At 35.2% G+C, this 23,406-nt stretch overlaps 1 protein-coding gene across 50 annotated transcripts in view; it reads left to right on the top strand.

Annotated features, from left to right (window-relative positions):
* The window catches only part of LOC123564339 (titin homolog), a 244,984-nt gene that overhangs the window by 196,231 nt on the left and 25,347 nt on the right, over positions 1 to 23,406 (top strand). For 49 of the 50 annotated variants that reach the window (XM_053536978.1, XM_053536991.1, XM_053536997.1 and 46 more), the window contains 4 exons: positions 8 to 373; positions 6,771 to 6,821; positions 8,452 to 17,556; positions 20,965 to 20,991. In XM_053536978.1, coding sequence (XP_053392953.1) covers positions 8 to 373; positions 6,771 to 6,821; positions 8,452 to 17,556; positions 20,965 to 20,991 — 9,549 coding nt within the window. The remainder of the gene's footprint in view (positions 1 to 7; positions 374 to 6,770; positions 6,822 to 8,451; positions 17,557 to 20,964; positions 20,992 to 23,406) is intronic. The other variant, XM_053536988.1, reaches the window with a different exon arrangement.

The following is a 23,406-nucleotide window of genomic DNA, read 5'->3' as shown; positions in this document are numbered from 1 at the left end:
TTTACAGCAGACGACACTGCTTCTATAACCTCCAGTGAACAAGCTGCCTTAATTCAAACCCCTGACCAGTCAGAAAACAACACTGTTTCGGGCTTTAGTAATGACTTCCCAGAGTCTGAAATCCCTCCTCCTCGGCCAATGGAACTTGAAGTTCTTGCAGCACAGGAACGCAAAAAAATGGTTTCCAGTTATGAGAACGTCTATACTGGAGTCCCACTAGAGCCAACGGTGAACAGAATGTCCATGGATGCAAGTGAAATGGATATTGGAGATCGTTTTGATACAAAACAGTCTGATTCTAAACTACAGTCAGGTTTATCATCAAGTTATGAAAAGTTGTACGAAAAAACTGAGGATAAATCTGAAGATGAAGGTGAGTGTATATCAGAGTCGGCAACTTTGTCGTCTGCTTCTACTGTAATTGATGTTCGCTCTAGTTTTGCCTCCACAATTCACTCTTCACACCCATCCACTGCTCATTCCTCTCCAGTCTATATTACAGTAGAATCAGGCTTAGATAAACTTGCATGCAGCACAAAAGGAGTCACTTCAAGCTTCGCTGATGTTGTTGCTCACAGTTCAAGAGTAAAAGGTGACCTTGCAGAGAGGTCTGTATCATATGATTCTACAGACACCCTTGAGGAGAACCGAGAATCAATCTTCAGACCTGGTTCATCCCCTGACATATTTGATCCAGTTGAAACAGGGTTCCCCGTTATTGGTGCAGGCAGAGGTACATAGCACATTCACTGGCTTGCTTGCTTTCTGTTTACAGTTCATGTCTGATACTCTTGTTTTCATTTAAATGTTGTAGCATCTATGCCATCACGTCTGTTTTTTTTACAGGAATGCAGAAAACTGATAGGCTGCTGTTGTTTATATGTGGGCAGCGTCTGCTAGTTTGTGTTAATTTTTGTATTGTTATGCTAAACTGTAATTATTATTTTATTTCAGGTAATTGTGTTGTATTTCTTCTTCTATATAATCATTCTTTGTCATTCATTTCTATTTCAGAGCAGCAATTTTTATTATAAGTTTTTTCTTTTCTTCATCATTGGATGTTTATGATTATGTTATCGATATTGTCAAAATATAAGTATTTAAAGTATTAAGTCAGGCCAATAGATTCCTACAGGAGCATTTAGAAAAATTATTGCAGCTAGCTAACTGGCTGTTGTTGGGAAAATTGTGTTGAATTATGTAGGGTTGACTTTGTAAAAGGGTCGTCTTAAGTTGTTTCTTGTGAAGCATTTTGGTCATATTTTAATGTAGTTGTATTTCATCCCAAAATTAACACAGTGATTGAAATGGAAATATTAAGTCAGCTAAGGGCCTAGAAGAAATATTCTGTATTGAATTTTAATAACAGGTGATTAACAAAGGTATGTTTGTCTGAAATGGATGCAATATTTACAGCCTTGTTGTAGAACAATACTAGGTTTTGGTTATCAGTGTCAGAGAATTTATCTAGTTTCATTTTAGTTTCTCAAGTTTCATTTCGGTATCTCACACTATATTTGGAGTCTCTTTTTCATATATTCTGAAATGTTATACATTTCACTTGTGGAAGATTTTTTCTCAGTATTTTGTAAAAATGTTCTAAAGTTGGCCTAACTTTGTCTGATTATCTGATTGGTGAAGTTTTGAAGTCACAATTTAACTGAAATAATTCGAGTTGCATAAGGAATGTTGTAGAAGGAATATTTAGTGAAGACAGACTTATTAGTTATATTTATCAAATAAAAGTATTTGGCTGTTGTTGATATTGGTAGTTCACCTTAGGTAACACTGGAAATTAAAGAATGAAAGAAATGGTTTTGACCATGAAAAAGGCTTGTAAATTTATGCATTGAACTTTGATCTTGATTATCAGGTGAAACATTTTCCCAGTGAACATTGTGATGGACTGGAGAGATTTTTTACCTTATTTGATCTTTTCTAATATAACATGCAGGTCAGTAAGAGCCCTCTCAGTTTTAAAAACATGTCTGGTTATACAGTTTGTTGGATTTAAAAGAATATTTGGAAGACCTTAAAACAGCTTTGTGAATGCTGGCCAAATTTACACCAGTTTTATACAAGTTTTATTGTATTCAACCTAATTTGACTTAAATATTATATGTTATAGCATACTGGAATGAAAAGTTGAATATCTACAAATATGTATTTGTATTGAAAGTTAGGCAAAAACTGCTGAGTACATGCTTCAAGAAAAAGTTCATCTACTAACAGTTTACAAAATCTGCTGCAGTTTTATTTTTACTTTGTGCTTACTATCTTTACTTCATGAAATGAATTTCACAATGGGCAATCTGTTAGAAGAATGATTTTAGCAACACAGTGCTCTCTTCTTTTACATAGTTGGGTACTTAGATAATGTACAGTTTCTAGATTTCTTTTGTTCTTTTGCATGCTTTTGACATTTAAATCTGCATAACTCATGCTATCATTAACTGTACATGGCTTTTTGTGCATGGTCTGTGATAGTGTTTTGTAAGTTTGGAAGTTTTGATATATATAGACACCCATTTTTAGCCCACCATCAACAATTTTTGAGTTGTGGCCCTTTGTTTATTTTCATAATTTACATAATTTTATATAGGGAAAAACTTTGAAAATCTTTTTGTCCAAAATCACAGAGCTTAGGGCTTTGATATTTGGTATGTAGCATCATCTAGTGGTCCTCTACCAAGATTGTTCAAATTATTTCCCTGGGGTCAAATATGGCCCCGCACCGGGGGTCACATGGTTTATATAGACTTCCATAGGGAAAACCTTTGAAAAACTTCTTGTCCAAAACCACAGGGCCCAGGGCTTTGATATTTTGTATGTGACATCATCTAGTGGTCCTCTACTAAGATTGTTCAAATTATTCCCCTAGGGTCAAATATGGCCCCTCCCTGAGGTGGGGGGGGGGGGGTCACATGGTTTACATAGACTTATATAGAGAAAAACTTTGAAAATATTCTTGTCTAAACCACAAAGCCTAGGGCTTTGATATTTGTAATGTAGCATCATCTAGTGGTTCTCTAGAGTCAAATATGGCCCCGCCCCGGGGGTCACATGGTTCATATAGACTTATATAGGGAAAAATTTTTAAAATCTTCTTGTCCATAACCTACAACATTCAAATTTGGACCACATTGGCAAGATGAACCTTTGACATGAGTTGACCTTGATCTTGACCTAGTGACCTTCTTTCACATTTCTGTAGCTACAACCTTCAAATTTGGACCACAAATTTGTGTACCGAAATGAACTTTGACCTTGAGATTGACCTAGTGACCTACTTCCACATTGTTGAAGATACAGGCTTCAAATTTGGACCACATGCATAGTTTTATGTTCCAAAATAAAATTTGACCTTGATTTTGACCTAGTGACCTACTTTCACATTTCTCAAGCTACAGCCTTCAAATTTGGACCACATGCATAGTTTTGTGTACTGAAATGAACTTTGACCTTGAGATTGACCAAGTGACCTACTTTCACATTTCTGAAGCCATAGGCTTCAAATTCGGACCACATGCATAGTTTTGTGTTCTGAATTGAAATTTGACATTGATTTTTACCTGGTACCTTCTTTCACATTTCTCAAGCTACAGCGTTCAAAGGGGAGGGGGGTCCCAGTTAGGTGTCTGTGCAAAATGTTTTTTGATTTTATTTATGTTTTGTGGTAATATACCTACATGTATAAGGTTTCATTAACAAGTGTTACTGTTACCAGTTTTGACTTACGTTTATAGAATACAATTTCTGTTATTTTTTCAAAAATGATTTTCTAACTTTTTACCTGAAACTTTCATGATAAAATAACTATGCAATGGACATTCACACAACATGTTGCATTTTAAATTGTACTGAATACTTTTTTCAGCATAGAGCCACAAAGTGGTCTAATCAAATTTACTGATTTTCAGTTGACGAACTTTACCAAAAAGCTAAAACATTTTTCACTAGTTGAGATATTAAGGTGTTATTTTCAGCAGGTATTGTAAACTAAATAAACATAAAAATGACAGTATATCAGTATACTCTGATTAATATTGGAAGAGTGGTACACTCTCAAACTGGGTAAAAGTGGGTGGGGTAAATAAATATTCGAAGCAACACTACAAAAATTGTGCAGTTGTTGCGATATGGCCTCAGATTGTCTATTACTATCTTAATTGTGCCCATATGAGTGGTTGGGGCATATAGATTTGCTCTTGTCCGTGCGTCCGTCTGTCAATTCGTCCGTGTGTCCATCCGAAGTTCGTGATGCGCTTAGATCAAAAAGTATTTAATATAAATTGATGAAACCTTGCAAGAGTCTTTATCATGATATGAACTTGCACACACCTTCTATTTTTCGTCTGGCTCCGCCCCCTAATTTTAGAGTTACTGCCCCTGAAATAGTAAAAAATGCACATTTTCACCTTGTGACATGCCTGGCTCAAAAAGTATTTGATATAAATTGATGAAATTTTGCATGAGTCTTTATAATGATATGAACTTGCACACCTCCTATTTTTCGTCTGGCTCCGCTCCCTATTTCTAGAGTTATGGCCCCTGAAATTGTAAAAATTGTACATTTTCACCTTGTGACACGCCTAGCTCAAAAAGTATTTGAGCCCGCCCACTTAGCTGAATAGGTAAGAGCGTTGGTCTACGGTTGTCGGGGTCGCAAGTTCGATCCTCAGGCGGGGCGTATGTTCTCCGTGACTATTTGATGAACGACATTGTGTCTGATATCATTAGTCCTCCACCTCTGATTCATGTGGGGAAGTTGGCAGTTACTTGCGGAGAACAGGTTTGTACTGGTACAGAATCCAGGAACACTGGTTAGGTTTACTGCCCGCCGTTACATGACTGAAATACTGTTGAAAAACGGCTTAAACCCAAAACAAAACCAAAAAGTATTTGATATAGATTCATGAAACCTTGCATTAGTCTTACTCATGATATGAATTTGCGCATCTCCTATTTTTAATCTGGGTCAGCGCCCTATTTCAAGAGTTATGGCCCCTGAAATAGTCAAAAATGCACATTTTCACCTTGTGACATGCCTAGCTTAAAAAGTATTTGATATGAATTGATGAGTGTTTATCATGATATGAACTTGCGCATCTACTATTTTTTATCTGGGTTTGCCCCTATTTCCAGAGTTATGGCCCCTGAAATAGTAACAAAATGTACATTTTTACCTAATTATGTGCCTTACTCAGAAGTTTTCTCGGTGCCTTACTCAGAAGTATTTAAATGTAAATTCATGAAACCTTGCTTGAGTCTTTATCATAATGTGACCTTTGCACACGTGGCACTTCTTGAGAATTTTAGCATTTATTACAGAGTTATGGCCCTTGAAATAGCTAAAATAATGGACTTTTTGTTTGTGATGCTCATAGCTCAAAAAGTATATGGTATAGAATAATGAATCCTTTCCATAGTATTTTTTGAGGCTATACCCTACTAAGACTGCAAACATTTGAATTATTTCCACTTACTTGTGACAAATGTACCATGCGGAGGGAGGGGGACACCCTGTGTCCTACAGACACATTCTAGTTTTATTAAATACAGACTTGGTTGATAAATTTTAACAAAATTTGTTCACTTTAGTAAGACTTTATACATGTGTGCCATGGAAAAATCAATGCAGAAAATTTAATGTTAATTTGAACAATAGTTTTCCTCAAAATATACTGCCTCAGGCAAAACCTTTTGTTAAATACTTTGAGCTTTCAGGGTTAATTTGGTTTGTCTACATGTCATGTTCAAGGTCCATGCTTTTTCCATGACACACATATATAAAATGGGAATTTTTTTGTTAAAATTTATCAATCAATGCTGTATTTAATAAAATTAAGATAGTAATCGACAATCTGAGGCCATTTCTTAACAACTGCACAATTTTTGTAGTGTTGCTTCGAATATTTATTTACCCCACCCACTTTTTCCCAGTTTGAGAGTGTACCACTCTTCCAATATTAATCAGAGTGTACTGATATACTGTCATTTTAATGTTTATTTAGTTTGCAATATCTGCTGTAAATAACACCTTAATATCTCAGCTAATGAAAAATGTTTTAGCTTTTTGGTAAGGTTCTTCAATTGAAAATCAGTAAATTTGATTAGACCACTTTGTGGCTCTATGCTGAAAAAAGTATTCAGTACAATTTAAAATGCAACATTTTGTGTAAAAAGTTAGAACCATTTTTGAAATGAAAAAATAACAGAAATTGTGTTCCTGGCTGGTCACATGTCAGATTACCCCACCCACTTTAAATGTGAATATCTATAAAAGTAAGTCAAAACTGGTAACAGTAAACTTTATACATGTGGGTATATTACCACAAAATATAAATAAAATCAAAAAACATTTTGTGCAGACACCTAACTGGGACAGTTTTGTGTACCGAAATGGATTTTGACCTTGAATTTGATCTAGTGACCTACTTTCACATTTCTCAAGCTACAGCTTTCAAATTTGGACCACATGCACAGTGTTGTGTACGGAAATGCAATTTGACCTTGATTTTGACCTTCAGCTAGTCTTGAAATTTGGAACATTCAAGAAAGGATCAATGGTGGGCGCCAAGATGACTCTGTGATCTCTTGTATGGGTTTTTTTTTTATTAATGATTAGCATCGAAATTACTGTTCTGTTAGTGATGTTAATGTAGTGATAGGTTTTTCAGTGATAATACATAGATATTCTATCAAAATCTTTCCTGCACATTTGTTATGAATTAAGAGTGTTGTTTTCTTCCCATTTGATGCACACATAGGACCAGAAAAGGACAAAATACTTTATCCTGCTGAAGTAGGAGTACAACAAGGTACATTATTGTTCTCGTTGTTGTTTATTGTGAAATGTTTTGTGAATTGCCAACAAGTCTTGTGACAAATATTTTCAATTTTCAAACAGATGAAATGTTTAAGGCTGAGTATAACTCTGCATAGTTTTAGCTCGCCAGAGTACAAAATGTTCAAAGTGAGCTATTTTGATCAACCTGTGTCCGTTGTTTGTTGTCATGTGTAGTTTATCATCAACAATTTTACTGCTAGCATTCTAGAGGTTACAGTTTTTGTTCAGTCTTAATGAAACTTGTTCAGAGTGTTCCCCTTGGTTAAATGTAGGAAGAATGAAACTGGGTTACCCGGGGTCCAAAACTAAATAACTAGGTCAAATAATCGAACAACTTTGTTAATGCTCAAGAGACCACATTTTCTACCTAATCTTCATAAAGAGTTTTCAGAATGTCTGTATAAAAATGTCAGGATTGAAACTGTAATGTAAAGGCAAAAACTAGATCACAAGGTCAGTCTATTGAATAACTTTACTTATTTGCCTGACGCCACATTTTATACCTGATCTTCATAACATTTTGTCTGACTGTTTGTCTTTGTATAAAGTCTAGGTGAAGTTAGAAACGTGGCCAACTAGATTCAAAACCTAGGTCAAATTGTTGAAAAGCATAGTAAATGTTCTCCCTGATTTATAGAATGTTTGTCAAAGTGTTTGTTGTAATGTAATCTAGGTAACCTGGAGTAAGAAGTAGGTCAGGTGAGCGACTTAGGGGCTTCATTGCCTCTTGTTTGTGATAAAATTAGACTTGCTAGGGTAGCATACCTTGGCATGGGAAATATTTGAAAGTCTAGGTATAAGTTCTTATGCATAAAGTGGTATCAAGTTGAAGAAAATGAAAATATTTGAAAGCATATTTGCTAGGACTTAAATACTTGTATTTGTTTTTTTATAAACTTCTTTTTCAATCACAATGTCTCTCAAGTCAAAGTTTGTCCACAATGGTGAAAATGTATGCTAATTTTAAATTGCTAGTTTTTTTTATTCTTTGTTTTCTTTTGTTCTTGTTAATGATGGCAATTTTTGTAATTAATGCTTTTATGCTTTGATGCCACTTAAATTACTATATCTGCTATGAGTATAGGCCATGCCATTAGCTGTCAGGACAGCTTGAATTAGTATTTTTGTATCAATTTGAATATTCTTGTTTTGGAGGAAAACAGTCTTGTGAGAAAAAGTAAGATTAAATTAGTACTGAAATAAACTATACTTTTCCAGTTAGAAATAAGATTTTGGTCAAGAAGCAAAATTCACCTTAAACACTTCATAAAAGAAACGGTGATTATTTTTCTTATAACTTGAATATGAACTGTGAATTAGCTATGACAGATATTTGGCCATTTAGAATAATTAAACCATTTTAATACTAGGTTTAAAAAAATCCATATCTGATTCTTTCCACTTTCTATAAACATAATTGATAAAATGCATACCACAGATTATATTAGGGGATTCCAAGTTACATTGTGTATTTAGAGGTTTAAATTTTCTAACAGCATGAAATTAATAGTCCAGTGCTTCTTTGAAACATTTTCATAATTATATTACTAATTCTAGAGATTCCAATTTAACACTGATATTCTTCTGATATTTGCATGCAGCTGCTCAAATTTCGAGCATTAAGGATGAAAGGACAAGTATTGACTTTGAAGAGCAATATCCTCCTACTAAGAAACAATCGCCTGCTTTAAAAAAGAAACTGGATATTGATATAGCAACTCAGGAGGAGAGTCAGCAATATTCAGTTACTGACTCCCCTGTTGAATCTGTCTCTCCTTCTAAAGATCTTTCAGAAATATCTCCAGTGCATGATGACCTTAAAGTGGATAAAATGGCAATATCAGTTGGCAGATCACCTTCAGATTTCCTTTTTGAATCTGAAGAAATTGCTGCTGAGAATCTTGAAAAAATGCGAGTAAAAATAAGTGAAACAGGGCAAGGATCAAAAGATTCTCTTTTTGAAGACGAAAGTAGAACAGGACATTTGAGGCAGTTAGAAAAATTTGTCTCTAAAGAAAGTCATCATGAAGAAAAATCGACAACAACTTCTACTTCAGTAGAAGAGAAACGTATCACTAAGGAATATATTGAAGGTGAACCACCAAAGATCATTATGGAAGAAAAAATATTTTCGACAGAAGATACTGAAAAATATTCAAAATCAAAAGAATCACAAGATGAAATTAAACTTACTACAAGTGAAATAATAACTGAAGAAACAGAGATGCAAGATGATGGTACTGAATTAAAGAAGGAAAACAAAGAACTTGTTGCAGTTATAGATGAAGATGGTAAAACAACAACAGAAGAAACAAAAAGTAAATTGTTAACAAAGAGAGAAGACGTTAAAGAGACAGTATACCCATTTGTGAAAGATACTGAAGATGGTGAAATAAAAGAACAGCTTTTAGATACAGTTGCTTCAAAAGTTGAAACACTTGAAACTACTTTACATACATTAACTGATGAAGATAAACATAAAAGTGATGAAACAAAGCTCACATCTGAACGATTGATAGAAGTCAAAGGTGATGAAGCGAAAGTTGTAGAAAGCTCTGAGGTACAGTCTGAGGAACATAGACATACAGAAGGAGATACATTTAAGGAGTCTGGGAGTGCAACTGTTGACCTTTTAAAGAAAGAAAGTATTACTGAAGTACTTTTTGATGTTTGTAAATATACAGCTGGTGATACACCACAAGTTGAACCTGTTCTAGAAAGACAAGGAGAAAGAGAAGAGCATATTACTGAAACTCAAGATTTCAAATCACAAACAGTAAGACAAGAAGATGTCACTTTTAAAATAGATAGAGAAAAGGGAGATTTAAGTGAAAGTGCTATTCAGAAGGAAGATTCAGCTGAGTGTAAACAACAAAGGGACAGTGGTTTATTTGAAGAATCCTTCAGTGATGAATCTGATGAAGAAGGAGCAGAAGCTAAAGAAGAAATGGCTTTTGACAATATGGCATTTACAGAAGAAGAATGTGTGAAGCCTAAAGACTTTTCAAAAATGGGATCCTATATGGATGCAAATTTAGAGTTTCCAAAACATAGAGACATTTCTCCAGAGGATCTTTCAACCAAATTTGACTTTGCAGAAGAACTTCGAGAAGAGATGCAAGCTCAGACTGCTACAGTAGGAGATGATGACAGAACTCTTTCTCTCTCAGGTGCTGACTTTGACTTCAAGAGGGATATCCATACAGAAACCCCACAAGGTTTTGATGACCTTCCAGTAGATGAAGGGGGAAGATATCCTACACCCGGCAAAGTAGATGAACCATCATATGATGAAAATTTAATTGGTGCTGTAGGTCCACCAGTTTTGCCAGAATCACTTGAGAATTTGCCTCAAGCAGAATCCATCTCTTCTTCTTCCTCTAGTAGTCCTGTTAATGAAATATTTGACAGTATAACTGGTAATGTTGTCCCTTGGGAAATACAGCAACAATTCACAAGGCAGTTCTCTGATTCATATGTTGATCAAGAGGACAAAGAAGCTGTGGGAAAAAGTGAGTCTGCCAAATCCCTCGACCTGGGAGAATTTTACAGAAGAGATACAAACAAAGATAGAGATATAACATTCCAGTCTAACGAGCAGCAGTTACCACCAGGTCTGCTTCATTCATCTCAAGAGGAGAAGACTGAAACATCTCCAGTTATGAAAAAGAAAGGTCAAAGGGTGAGGTTCTCTTTGTCAGAAGATCATACAGAGGAATCACAGTTAACTGAAACAGCTGTTCATCCTTATGATTTAAAAATGACAGAAGAATGGGAAAAGGCTGGTGAAACTGAAACTGTAGAAGTAAAACAAAAAACAGCTGAACCACATGATAAAATTACTGAAGCATATCAGCATGCTGTAATAGCATCAATATTTGAATCAAGAATTCAGAGTGAACAAGCAAGACAGAGGGAGCTTGAAGAGCTGCAAAGTTTAGAACAAGAAGAAACTTGTTTAAGTCCCCCAGCAGAAGTAAGAGTGACAAGTGCTGATACAAAAGTATATACGTCATCAGCAATTTCAGCCACAATGCTAGATAATGCTAAAGATGAAGATGTTGTTGAGGAAGAATATGAGGAGGAAGTTGATTATGATGTAGAAATGGTGAATACAATGTCACAGACAATAGAATGTCAGCCACTTTCGGTTGTTAGTCGCGAATCAAGGCTTGCACATGAAGAACTGCTAAAAGAAACATTTGATGAAAAAGACAGGTCAATATCACCTTCAATTGATAGTGAGGAATTGTCAACAACGTACGAGAACCAAAATGAACTTCAGGAAGAACTGGATATAAGTGTTTTATCAAAACAATTCCCAATAGCTGTTCATAGTCTTGGAAAAGCATTACCTGACAATGAAATTTATGAATCAAGTGAAACAGACAGAGATACTACTGAAGACGAAAGACTTTCACCAATAGAAGAGACATCGGGTGATGATGTTGAAACTGGTGAAAATAAAATAGACAAGAAAGTTACTTTCCAGACAGATACACAACATCTCTGTTCAGTCTCGAGTGAAGATTTAGTTAAGACTTCAACATCTTCGTCAGAGGTGGAACCAACTTTGTTAGCAGCATCTTATGATTTGGACTCTGGAAGGGTGTCTCATGTAGTTACTTCTTATGACCTTTCTCCAGATACAGTAGAAAAACAATTTTTACCAGTTGCTTCAGCTCCAAAAACAATTCTGTCAAGCCCCGAAGATGATGTTTTTGAAGCAGATTTGACAGTTGGTGAAGACACTGTTGTTACTGTAGGTGAAAATGAACAAACACCAACAGAAGCAGACATTGAACTTCTTCCTCAAGATCCACAAGATTCTCCTGACAAACAGATTCAAAAGAGTGTTGACTCAGCATCTGCAGGAAGCAGTCTTCTCCCGTCACCTCCTGCCCCATCACCCTTTGAAGGTCAACAAAACAGCTATCATACTGTTATTGATCTAGAAGGGGCAGCTCTCAAGATGAAAAGCCTGAAGCCAAGTGATTCTGTGGAGTCAAATGAAAGACAGGATTTGAGCATTGACCTACCTTCATCCTCAGTAGAGCACGAAAAGGTTGATGATAAAGAGGACATATCATCACCTTTTGAAATAATGTCTCCCAGTGATCTTCAAGGATATGATGAATATGTTGAAAAACAAAAGGAATTTGAGGCAGTTATGCTTGCTTCTGCAACATCCCAAGCCTCTACCAGTAGTTTTGCAGAAGTTGACATGGCAGAAGTTGTTGAACCTTTGCAGTTGCCTCTGTCTTCTGTTATCCCTTCAGCACCACCAATGCCAGACCTTCTTAGTCCAGATAAGTCAACAAATGAATCTTCATTTGAACATTCTTCACCAGTAAGTAGTGAACCATCAGAAAAGGGACTTGACTCACCATTTGACAGCTCAGTGCCTGATACAGCAAGTCATATTCCAGATATTTTGTCTTCTGTTGTATCCACTGAACAACAACTAGAATGTGATGAAGAACCAGATGTTGAAGCAAAACTACCAAATGGACCAACTGAAGTTGACTATAATCCAGAGATAGATTTGGATTTTGATGAAACTGGCTATCAGCAACCTGTAGCTGAACTGGAAGAGCAACATGATCAAGAATCTTCAGACAATTTTGTTATAGTATCACAAAGCACAGTAACATCATCTGTTCAGCAAACTAGTTCTTATGTTGCAGTTACTGAGACTGTGAGTGTAACACAACAAACTGGAATGACAGAAAGTGTGATCGAGGAATTGCCAGTTCAAAGTAGTCAGGATATACTAGTAGTATCTGATCAGACTTTGTATGGCTTAGAAATGCCATCAGATGAAGCTGCATCTATGACAACTTCACATCAAGATTATGACTTAATGAATGTGTCAGCTTATACATCAGCATCCGTGCAAGACGATACATCTGGGCAGGTAGACAGTAGAGATGCATTCAGTCAAGCAGTGGGTATTGACAGAACTGAAGAAGATGTAAGTGAAAGGCCATCTGAATCCTTGCAAGATATTCCTGGTTCTCCAGTAACAGAAGAGAGTCATGATACTGTTGAGGCAGAAACATTAGCTGATACTCAGTTGGCAGCTAGCGCACCTTTGGAAACTCCAACCCAGTCAGACCCTTTAGAGAACATTGCCCAGCAAGTCCCTTTAGAGTCACAATTGTTCCCTTTGGGGGGCGAAAACACAGAAAAAGATTATAAACAAGAAAAGGTTGATATCTACCCAGGTAAAAGGGCATTGGAAATTGATATGGAAGCCATAGCTCAATATGAAAAGTCTGAAAAATACTCTACACTGAAAGGGTATGAGGCATCTGTACAAGATATTGAAGACGTAGATTTGGAAAGACGAACCCCAGAGACTTTTCTAGATGATGAATTAGATGAAGAATTAATGAAATTAAAAGAACAGTCAGATTATGAGTTAGATATAAAGACAGATACCCCTGAAGAAGAAAGGGGGGCAATAGGAAGTGCACAAGAAAGGGCTGATTTTGAATTAAAGGCTGATAGCTGTGATTTGGACAGGCCCTTGACACCTACACCTGTTGACAAAAAACAAGGCTTTTTTGAGAAAAACTTTCAAATGGTGATGGAGAAAAAAGCAGAGAAGACAGGTAAGGAATCAGATGCTGATGACATCATATTTGAAAAAGATGCTTCTAAGGATGAGATGCTTGAAAAAACAGCTTGTCAGTTTGTTGAAAATGTCCTAGAGGAAGTTAAGGTGAAAGTCAAGTATAAAGTTGCTTTAGATATTGATGATGATGTTGCTCTGGTCCAGAGTCCTTTATCAGAAAATGGAGGAGATATGACTGACTTTGCTGATGAGCTTCCATTTGATGAACCAGATGAACTACATGATGATGATGATGATGATGATGATGACTTTTACAACTCTAGCCAGCAATTGAAAACTGTTGAAAGAGGAGAAGAATTTATTGAAAAGGATGTTGTACCAGACCTACATCATGTTAAGCACCCAAAACATACAGTTTTAGTAAAACAGGTATCAGAAGAAATTCCAGAAATAACACTTACACAACATCTGCATGAAGAAATAGATGATAGTGATGAAGAATTAAGATACAGAAAACAGGATCTAGAAGCAGAACAGAAACAACTTCAGGAAGAGGTTATTTCAGAAGAAGTTGGAACACTTACAGAAGCATCCAGACCAGTGGCAGATTATACAGACTCAGCCAAAGTGTGTGTACCTGAAGAGGCAGATGAGGAAGATAAACCAGTTGTTGAAGTATTTACTGCAGTTGACTCTTCAAAAATGGCAGCTATCAAACCACTCCAAACAAAAGACTTTACAGATTCTGGTAAGGTCTGTGTACCAGAGGAAGCAGATGTTGAAGTTGAAGAGGACATTACAAAGCTTGAAGTCACTAATACTCTTACAGAAAAACCTGAAAGTCAAACTGATTCTAGGCAAGTAAGATTTGACAAGTCTTATGAAACAGTACATGATATCCAGACCAGTCAAGGTGCAAGTTTGATTTCAGCAACAGTTACAGAGACTTCATCACATGAAACCATTGCCTCAGAGACATCTTCAGTTCAGTCCGTTGAAACTAGAACTGAAACAGAATCTTCATACAGCATTACTGAACAGAATCGTTTTTTAGGGAAAAGCTCTGATTCTGATACTTTTTCAGTCAGTTTGATTTCAAAATCAGTATTAGATCAAACACTACCAGTGTTTTCTGAGTCTGAAATCAAAACTGCTCCTGAACAAGTTTTAAAATCAGAGCGATTAGCAGAAGCTTCGATGTCAAAGAAAGAAACAACAGAAGAAATCTTCTATGATACACAGGTAGAAGTCAAGTCTTCAATAAAACTCGATAAAGTGTTAGCAGTTACATCATCTGTACCTGCAACAGCCAAAAAATCTGTTAGGTCAGACAGTGCTGATAGTCTAGACGATGACAAATCTACAGAAGCACCTAAAAGTGCAGAATTTGATGATGCAGGAGATTCCTCAAGTGTCGACAGTTTTACAACAGTTGTTGCTGCAGATGAGCAAGAAGAGGATGATGAAGATAGGATGGCTGACTTTGCCTCTCTTACATCATCAATTCATTCTGATATTCAAGGTGGTGTTCAAACTGAGGAGGGCGAATTGCATGATCCACTTCAAGAATTGATGGCATGGGCACAAGACAAGAAAACCAAAGAGTCCTTTCAAATTAAACAGGAGATTGAGGTAGAAGTATTAGTACCAGAAGATGAAAAGCAAACAGAAATGTATCCATGGAATAAAGAGGGTGGAGGCGAGCTTGAAAAGAAGCATGAAGTGAAGGGAATTTATCCACATCCTTGGAGAAAAGATGAGGAGGAGGATAATGACTCTATAGGAGGTGGCAGTGACAGATATGACTATGTTGACAGAACAGCACTTAGTGTTATAACTGAGCTTTCGGAAGAGGACAGATTTGAAATCATTGAAAAAGAAGATATAGAGAGTGAAAGTACTGGAACAGGGTCTGATTCAAGGCATTACAGTTCCCCAGATTTTCCACCTCCAAGTCCAATGAGCAATTTAAAATTTTTCAGCAAGAGTGGAGAAAGGGATGACATATCTGTTTCATCTTCACTCCTAGAGTTCGAAAGACTTGAAAGAGAAATCAACCATTCTCGATCATCTGGTTCAGTTGAAGATGGCAGTAAAGATAGCCTTGGAGGGTCTCTTGATGAAACTAAATTTTTAAGTAAAAGTTTAGAAAAGGATGATGTTTCCATTTCTTCATCCTTAGCAGATTTTGAAAGATTGGAACGTGAAGTTACTCAAGGCAGTTCTGATAGTTCCATTGAGAAAATTTTATCTCCCGCTGTGATTTCACCCCCAGAAAAGGCAGAATGCAGTGGAAAAAGTAGTGTGTCAGGATCTTTTACCTCCTTAACTGAATTTGAAAGGCTTGAGAAAGAAATAATGTATGAAGACATTAAAACAAGTTCTGGATCTTTTGAAAGTTTTAGCCGTCAAAGTTTTACATCAGTTACATCATCTCAGGCATCTTTAAATGAATTTGAAAGATTAGAACAAGACTTTGTTATAGCAGAACAACTTGAGAGAGAAGCCCAAAAGATTGTCTCAATACTTGAGTCAGGCTCATTACCTTCTACTCAATATGGAAGTGAACCAGAACTTTCCTATTCTGAATCTCTTACAACAAGAGAAATTCTCATCACAAAGAGCAACATGTCTAAAGATGAAGACATTGATAAAGATTCCATAGATGGAAAGGATGATATAGAAGATGATAGCTTAAGTGAAACCAAGAAAAAGGCCAGAGGCGATGCTGTGGATGATACAGATTCCCTTGATGGAGACCACTCTATGACAGCCTCTATCACATCAGCCATTTTGAAATCTGAGTCAGCAACAAGAATAGGTACAGATTATGAAGGAGATTCATTACATGACAGTACACATAGCAGTGATGGTGCAATGAAGATATCTTCAGATTCACTGGGAGAAAAGTTAAGTGTTTCTAAAGGAGAAAAAGATAAGTTTGATTCTGATTCTCTGTCAGAAGAACGCGATGGTGTGATGGAAAAATCAAGTGATTCTCTTGCATTAATGGGAAAATCTTGTGATTCACTTGGAGCTATGGGTAGATCTACTGATTTGACAGGAATTATGGAAAAGTCTTCAGATTCACTCGGTGCTATGGTAAAGTCTTCAGAATCCTTTGGAGCTGGATCATCTTGTGAAAAGTCATCAGGATCTTCTGGACAAATGGAGAAATCTGGTGATTCTCTTGAACTTCAAGAATGCCCAAAGGAATCAATTGATAATGATTCCTTACAAGGTCAAGAAGATACAGCTGATGCAATGCAATCATCTGTTGATTCATTAGAATCCTACCAAATCGAACCAAAACACAATGTAATGGAAGTTTCTATGGAATCTGCAGGAACTGGATGGAGCTCTGCTAGTTCAATGTTTTCAAGGTCATCAATAGACACAATGAGATCAGCTGACCATGAGGAACAAAGTGATGCTGTACATGCAAAAGATGTTATGCAGGCATCCATTGAGTCTTGGGAAGAATATGGGGAAGAAGAAGGAGAAGAAACAGACAATTTCTATATCATATCCAAATACCAGTCAAGCTTGAAGGAAGCTGCAGAGAGTAGTACATTCTCTAAAACTGAGAAGACTGAATATACACATCCATATCTAGACTTTGAGAGAAATGTTGCTGCAGATAATTACCAGTTTATGATGACTGGTCCAGGCTGGAATGAAAATTTTCAAAACCTTGAATCAGAAAGTAAATCAATGTATCTAGCAAAGCAACCTTATGAGGAAAAAAAGAAGATCTACACAATGACAGAATGGGAAGCTATGAAGAAAGCCAAAAAGCAAGAGATGGAAGATGAACAAATGAAAAGGCAAAAAATTGAAACAGAAAAGCTGAAACTGGAAACGGAAAATGCTGTTATAACAAAATCAGAAACAGATATTGAAACAAAGAAGTCTCTGACATTAAATGTATCAGAAAATAATTTGGAAGTGGAAAAAATGCTAACAACAAGTTCAGAAGAGGGAGAGACAGATTCTAGTCAAATTTCAGAATCAGAAACTGTATATTCTAAAATTCAAAGTTCTGATAAAACATTAGAAAAGACAGAAATTGTAAAGTCAAAATCAACAAGTTCTAAAACTACCATTACCAGCAGAATATTGAAAGGTACTTAAAATGTTGTTAAGTTAGCATGTTAGTGAAATGTGTTTGCAATATATATTTAGCATGTTGTCTGTGTATACTTTTGGCTTGTGTTCAGTTTATTCTTAAGTTCTGTGGGTTTATTTTCGCTCAGACAGAGGTAAAACGATGGTTTTTTTTGCTATTGAAATAGAGAAATAAGATCTCTAAAAGTGTAGCATTCGGCATTTCATGTGTAAGGGCGAAGTATGATTGAATCAAGAGTATTTCTTCTGCATCTGTATTTATATTCTAAGAACTGGTTTTACTTTTTCACCCAAGAATTTGAAAGCAGTTTTAGCTGCTGCCAGAGACAGAGGGATACAGTTTTGGTGTCATTCTTCTGTCTGTCTTTCTGTCCATCAGGAGTCATTATCTAAGACATGGTTTGAAGGGTTTAAATATATACATGGTTGAAATGTAAACTTCTGTACTGAAATGCCACCTCAGATTGCCTGTGGAAGAAAAGATTTATGGCCCTGTGTAGATAAAACAGTGTTTATATAATTATTTTTTAAAATACCATTTTCTGCCGGCGTGGAGTTATCTCAGACATGGTTTGAAAGGTTTCAATAAAACTATTTTTACTGCTGTAGGTATATATGACCATGCAAGTTCCAGTTTGAGCATCAGATGAAGAGAGTTATGGCCCTTTCTACTGTTACAACTTTTTTGAGGAACACAAGAGTTATGGCCATTTGTACTGATACAATATTTACTACATAGGATATTTCTTTGCAAAAATGTTAAGTCTTTTTTTGTTACAGGATATTGTGACTAAGCTTAGTACATTATGTAACTTTCTTGGAGACTGAGGTATGCATTCTGATCAATGGGGACAAGGTCACTGTATCTAGTAATAGAAAACTGTTTCTGCTCAATAACTTCAGTTAGGAATAAGGTATTGCAACCAGACTTGGAATTTCAGAAGCTTGAATGGAGGCCATGATTTGGGTTATATTTTGGGTTGCTTGGGTCAAGGTTGAAATGGTTTTTTTTACAATTACTTCAGTTGGGAATGGTATAAGTAGACCAAACCTGGTAAATAAATAGTTTTCATAGAGACAAATATTTTTGTTGGCATTTTGGATAGCTTGGGTCAATGTCATTGTTACTAAATATAGAAAATGCATGATGAAGTGTGTGCTGTACAAGAGATCCATACCTCCAAAGTAATAGTTATAGGCAAAGAACTTTGGTTTGGGTTAATTAATCTTAAACACTTTATTTCTCAGCTGTTGCTCTTAAATGATGGTTAAGCTGAAACTAAGTGTAAACCGTAATCAGATGGTGTGTAATGCACAAGAGTCTCTTTTATGCACACAAGGTCAAAGGTTCTTTGGTAAGGGTTAAAGTTAAATGCCTTGTTTCTCAGCTATAACTTCAAAATGATTTGCATGATTCCATTGGCACTTCATATAAATGTTAACCATGATGAGACAGTGTGTCATATGCAAGTGTCTGGTCTGTAGGGCTCAAAGATCAAGGGCTGTTTTGTTAGACTAAGGTTACAAGGCGTGTAACATGTTGGCAATATTAATATGGCTTGAATCACAAAGGCTCAATGGATCAGTTCATGTTGTCCCCATCCTTGTGTTTGGATTGCTCAAAGTCCTTGATAACTCAACTCGAGCATTTTACTCCTTGATCAGTGTTTTATTCATTATTGTTTCATGCTTTTTAAAACACCCCTTAAGGGAGCATTCATTATTGTGCCATCCTTTTTAAAACACCCCTTAAGGGAGCATTCATTAATGTGCCATCCTTTTTAAAACACCCGTTAAGGGAGCATTCATTATTGTGCCATCCTTTTTAAAACACCCCTTAAGGGAGCATTCATTATTGTGCCATCCTTTTTAAAACACCCCTTAAGGGAGCATTCATTAATGTGCCATCCTTTTTAAAACACCCCTTAAGGGAGCATTCATTATTGTGCCATCCTTTTTAAAACACCCCTTAAGGGAGCATTGGTCACTGTCTTGTGACATCTCATATTTGAACAGTCCTATAGCTTTGATGGTGTCTACATTTGAGTATATCTAAAGTTTTCTGGCAACAATTAATGTAAATCTATATTGCAATTACTGATTATAGAACTGATGTTGTGCTGGTATATATCGTATTGATCTATACCTCCCCATGGCTGTACTTCTGTTTCTCTGTTTTTTATTAGACTACCAGTCTGAAGTGATGTGACTATATCGTTCATTATTCCAATATTGAATAGCTGTGAAAACACATTTATCGCAATTCATTTTTACTATTTTTGCTAAGAGTACTACTGCTAAGTGCTTTCAAGCTTTCATGGACATTTAAGTTCAGTTTAATTTTTTTGGAATCAGTTTCTGAGGCTTTTTTGGAATATATGGATATTTTAAATTTAATTTCGTAATGAGAAGGTGTGAATTATTTTAATTGAAACATGGTGCATGATTTGTAAGGAGGGATTTTATATAACTGAATGAGACTTTGCACCATGGATGGTACAAAAATAGCCTGCAGTCAATTGCCCAAATTAGAAACACAAAAGCAGGTGACATTTGCTAATGAACCTTCTGATGAAGAGCCTTCTGGACTAAGTAACCATGGTAACTGAAAGATACAAAAATTTGATTCTTACAAGTATTTTGCTGTTTTGTGAGATTCTCTTAATTTGTCTTTGTATGATAAAAAAACAACTTTAAAATACTTGAAGGGGTTTTCTGAAAGATTGTTACAATTTTTTAATTGGATTAAATCAGTTTTACAACTTCTATATGAATATTTTAAAGCAGCAGAATATTTGGAGTGAAATCTTAAGTTTAGTCTCATATAGATTGCATGAATTTTAAGATTAGTAATTTAATCATCTGTCAAATTAAACTGCATTAAATTTTTTTTTTCCACCTGCTTATTTTATTTAGCAATATTGCAGAAAATCTTTATTGTTGTAGTTTATGTGTTTTCCTTTCAAGATTTTTACATTTGAAATATGTGTAGTAGGATGTACCTAAAATGTAATATTTTTTTCAAAATGATTACAAAAATATGCATGTTTTTTGGTAGGCTTTGACTCTTTCAGTTCAAACTGTTTGTTTCGTTAACTTCTGAGTGGCTACTCTTCTTTTTTTTTTTATTATCAAACTGTTGCAAGAAATTCCATATATTGTTGTGTAACTAACTCTTCAAAAAAAGACATAACTGACTTCTTTAAAAAAAAAATGCAGAATTGGTGTAAAAGGTAGATCATTAAAATATGGAGTTAAACTGTGATGTGTAAACATGAACATTAGGTCTTCCCCATTCTTTATATTTGTCATACTTGCATGCACTATTACTTTAGAAGTGTTCTGATAGTTCTGCTCGATGGTGTTCATTTACTCACAATACTTTTTTTCTTTAATGCTCCATCAGAAGGACTCACAGCACAGGAATTGAGAGGTGGGCATAAACGTTGTGAACTTGTCATTTATTTCAAACACAATCCAACACATTTTGTTTGTTTATCTTTTTCATTTAAGCCTTTGTGGAATCCTGTTATTCTATGTGTCCATGGTAGAATGGCTTACCTGTGTTTGGTGACTGAATCACAAGTGTGAGTTAGAGATTTGTTGAAGGGGATAGAAGAGGTTTAGTTCGAACTAGCTGGCTTGCATAAAATTTGTGGTTCTGTACAATTTCCTGGCTTGAATAATGCCTAGAGCGGCACTTAGCATATTCCTCCAACATTCAAGGTAGAAACTAGAATATCTCTGTATAAATACTCTTGTCAGTCTTTCTCCCACATTTAAGGTAGAATATGTCTGTATATGACAAAAACTTGTCAGTGTAACAAATTATTTCAGTTTTAGGGTACTTGCTTGTTATTTTAGTTTTTTATACCTTCTCACTCTACAGGACAAAAAACTTCCAAGGTACATTGTTGAACATTCCAAATATAGCTTTTTTCTGTAGGACAGACCAGTGTCAAAATGGTTACAAAATAGACTTGTCTAGTAATATGTTCAAATGCTGAAAGTCTCCTTGCCAACAGATACCATCTATAGGTTAAATAAAGCTCTGCATGATCTTCTAGACATTGAGATAGACTGTGTATCCTTTCCAAAAACTGAACACTTGAAAACTCGAAACAAGCTTCTATATATTGCAGGTTTTTGCATGAACAGGAAATATGTTGAAGTATGGACTATTTTAGTCTTTGAATGGAACTTAAGTTTGTTGCTAGGAGACCACAATGAATAGTTGGACATTTTATAATGCAAATCCAGTCATTATCTATTTGATTGGTTTATGCTGTAGGAGCTGTAATTTGATGGTATCATCTTAACACATTAAGCGGCTTTTCACCATGGCTAGTACTCTGGAATATCTCCCCGCAGCAATTCCAATACACATAATGTGATCAGTTTTTCATTATTTTTCGAGTATATTAAGTCAGGAGTGGCCGTTTGTTACTGTGTCAAAGCAGTGACAAGATGATGGACTCCCTTTCAGGAGCTTGGAACGTTACATCATTCTGTATTAATTAGATGAAAAGAGTGCATTGATTTTATTGGCTGTTATACACTGTGAAGAGCTTACAGGGCTTGGAACATGGTGATATTGGCAGGATATGACTTGTAGTTATATCAGCCAGACTCGTTAAATCAACAAGAGATCCTGCTATTTCATCATGATACTTCTTGTAGCATTTGATTTCACGCTTCTTCTAGAAAAATGTAGGACTTGTGTTTTATTTCCGTGAAATACTTGTAGCTTTGCCTTTTTGTGCTGAAGATGTGACTTGAAGGTCCTCATTCTTCTATGTATCTTTTTTTATAAAATTCCTTTACCTCTTTTTATCAACTCTTTATTCATTATTTGATGATCTCGCATTGTATGGATTTGTTATTCTACATGAAAATCTTAGGGTTTTTTGTCATCAGCCACTTTCAGGACAAGCTGCTATTCCGAAATGTAGAGTTCTAGTTTCCATTTTATGGGGTGCCATTTTACTATCAAATTTTACTATTTTGTGATATCCTTAGTTCATTTATAGATGTCACAAATTTCTATGATTTCATTTTTCTTTTCTTGATATCATTAAAAGCATGTAAAGATACCAAAAAAATGATTTATAGATGTGAGTAGTTTGATTATTTGATACCTTAAAATCAGTTTTATTTTATGATATCCTTAATTTAATGATATTTTTATTCTTTTCTGTGATATTTATAAATGAGTATTTGATATCACAAAACAAATTTTAGATATATTTTAAAATAAATTTTATGATATCATTAGATGGGTAATAATTGTAGAGTATTAAATACTATTTGTATAAATTACTGATATCAATAAATCGAACACAGAATATCATAAAATCAAACTTATTTTTAGATATTCTTAAGTAATTTACTAGTATCATTAAATCAAATTAAGGGTATGAAAAAAAACAGAGATATCCAATATTCTATTTTGTGTTATTCTTTAATCATTTTAGGATATCTTTAAATCATTTTAGGATATCACAAAACACATTTAATGATATAGTATAATTATTGATATAATTAAATATACTTAATTTTAAGGTATCAGAAAATGCATTCAATGATATATGAATTATTGACACCACAAAATGAATTTAGGATATCAGAAAATGGTGAGTGAATAATAAAACAACACCCCATACCATCTAGCTATAAAGGAACAAGTGAAGTTCGAATTTCTTGGAAAGAAGCAAATTATTTCAGGAGTATTAGCAGAATTGTATAAAGTATGTGTATTGATGAAGAGAGAGCATCTGTTTGGCAAATACCAGACTGTTACACTGTACAGCAGTGGCGTCATAATAGATAAAATACATAAGTAATCCAG

The sequence above is a fragment of the Mercenaria mercenaria genome, chromosome 2, assembly GCF_021730395.1.
Source record: "Mercenaria mercenaria strain notata chromosome 2, MADL_Memer_1, whole genome shotgun sequence".
Taxonomy (NCBI): Eukaryota; Metazoa; Mollusca; class Bivalvia; order Venerida; family Veneridae; genus Mercenaria; species Mercenaria mercenaria.
Note: the sequence above shows the minus strand (reverse complement) of the source record. Positions and strands in the feature narration are given on the sequence as shown.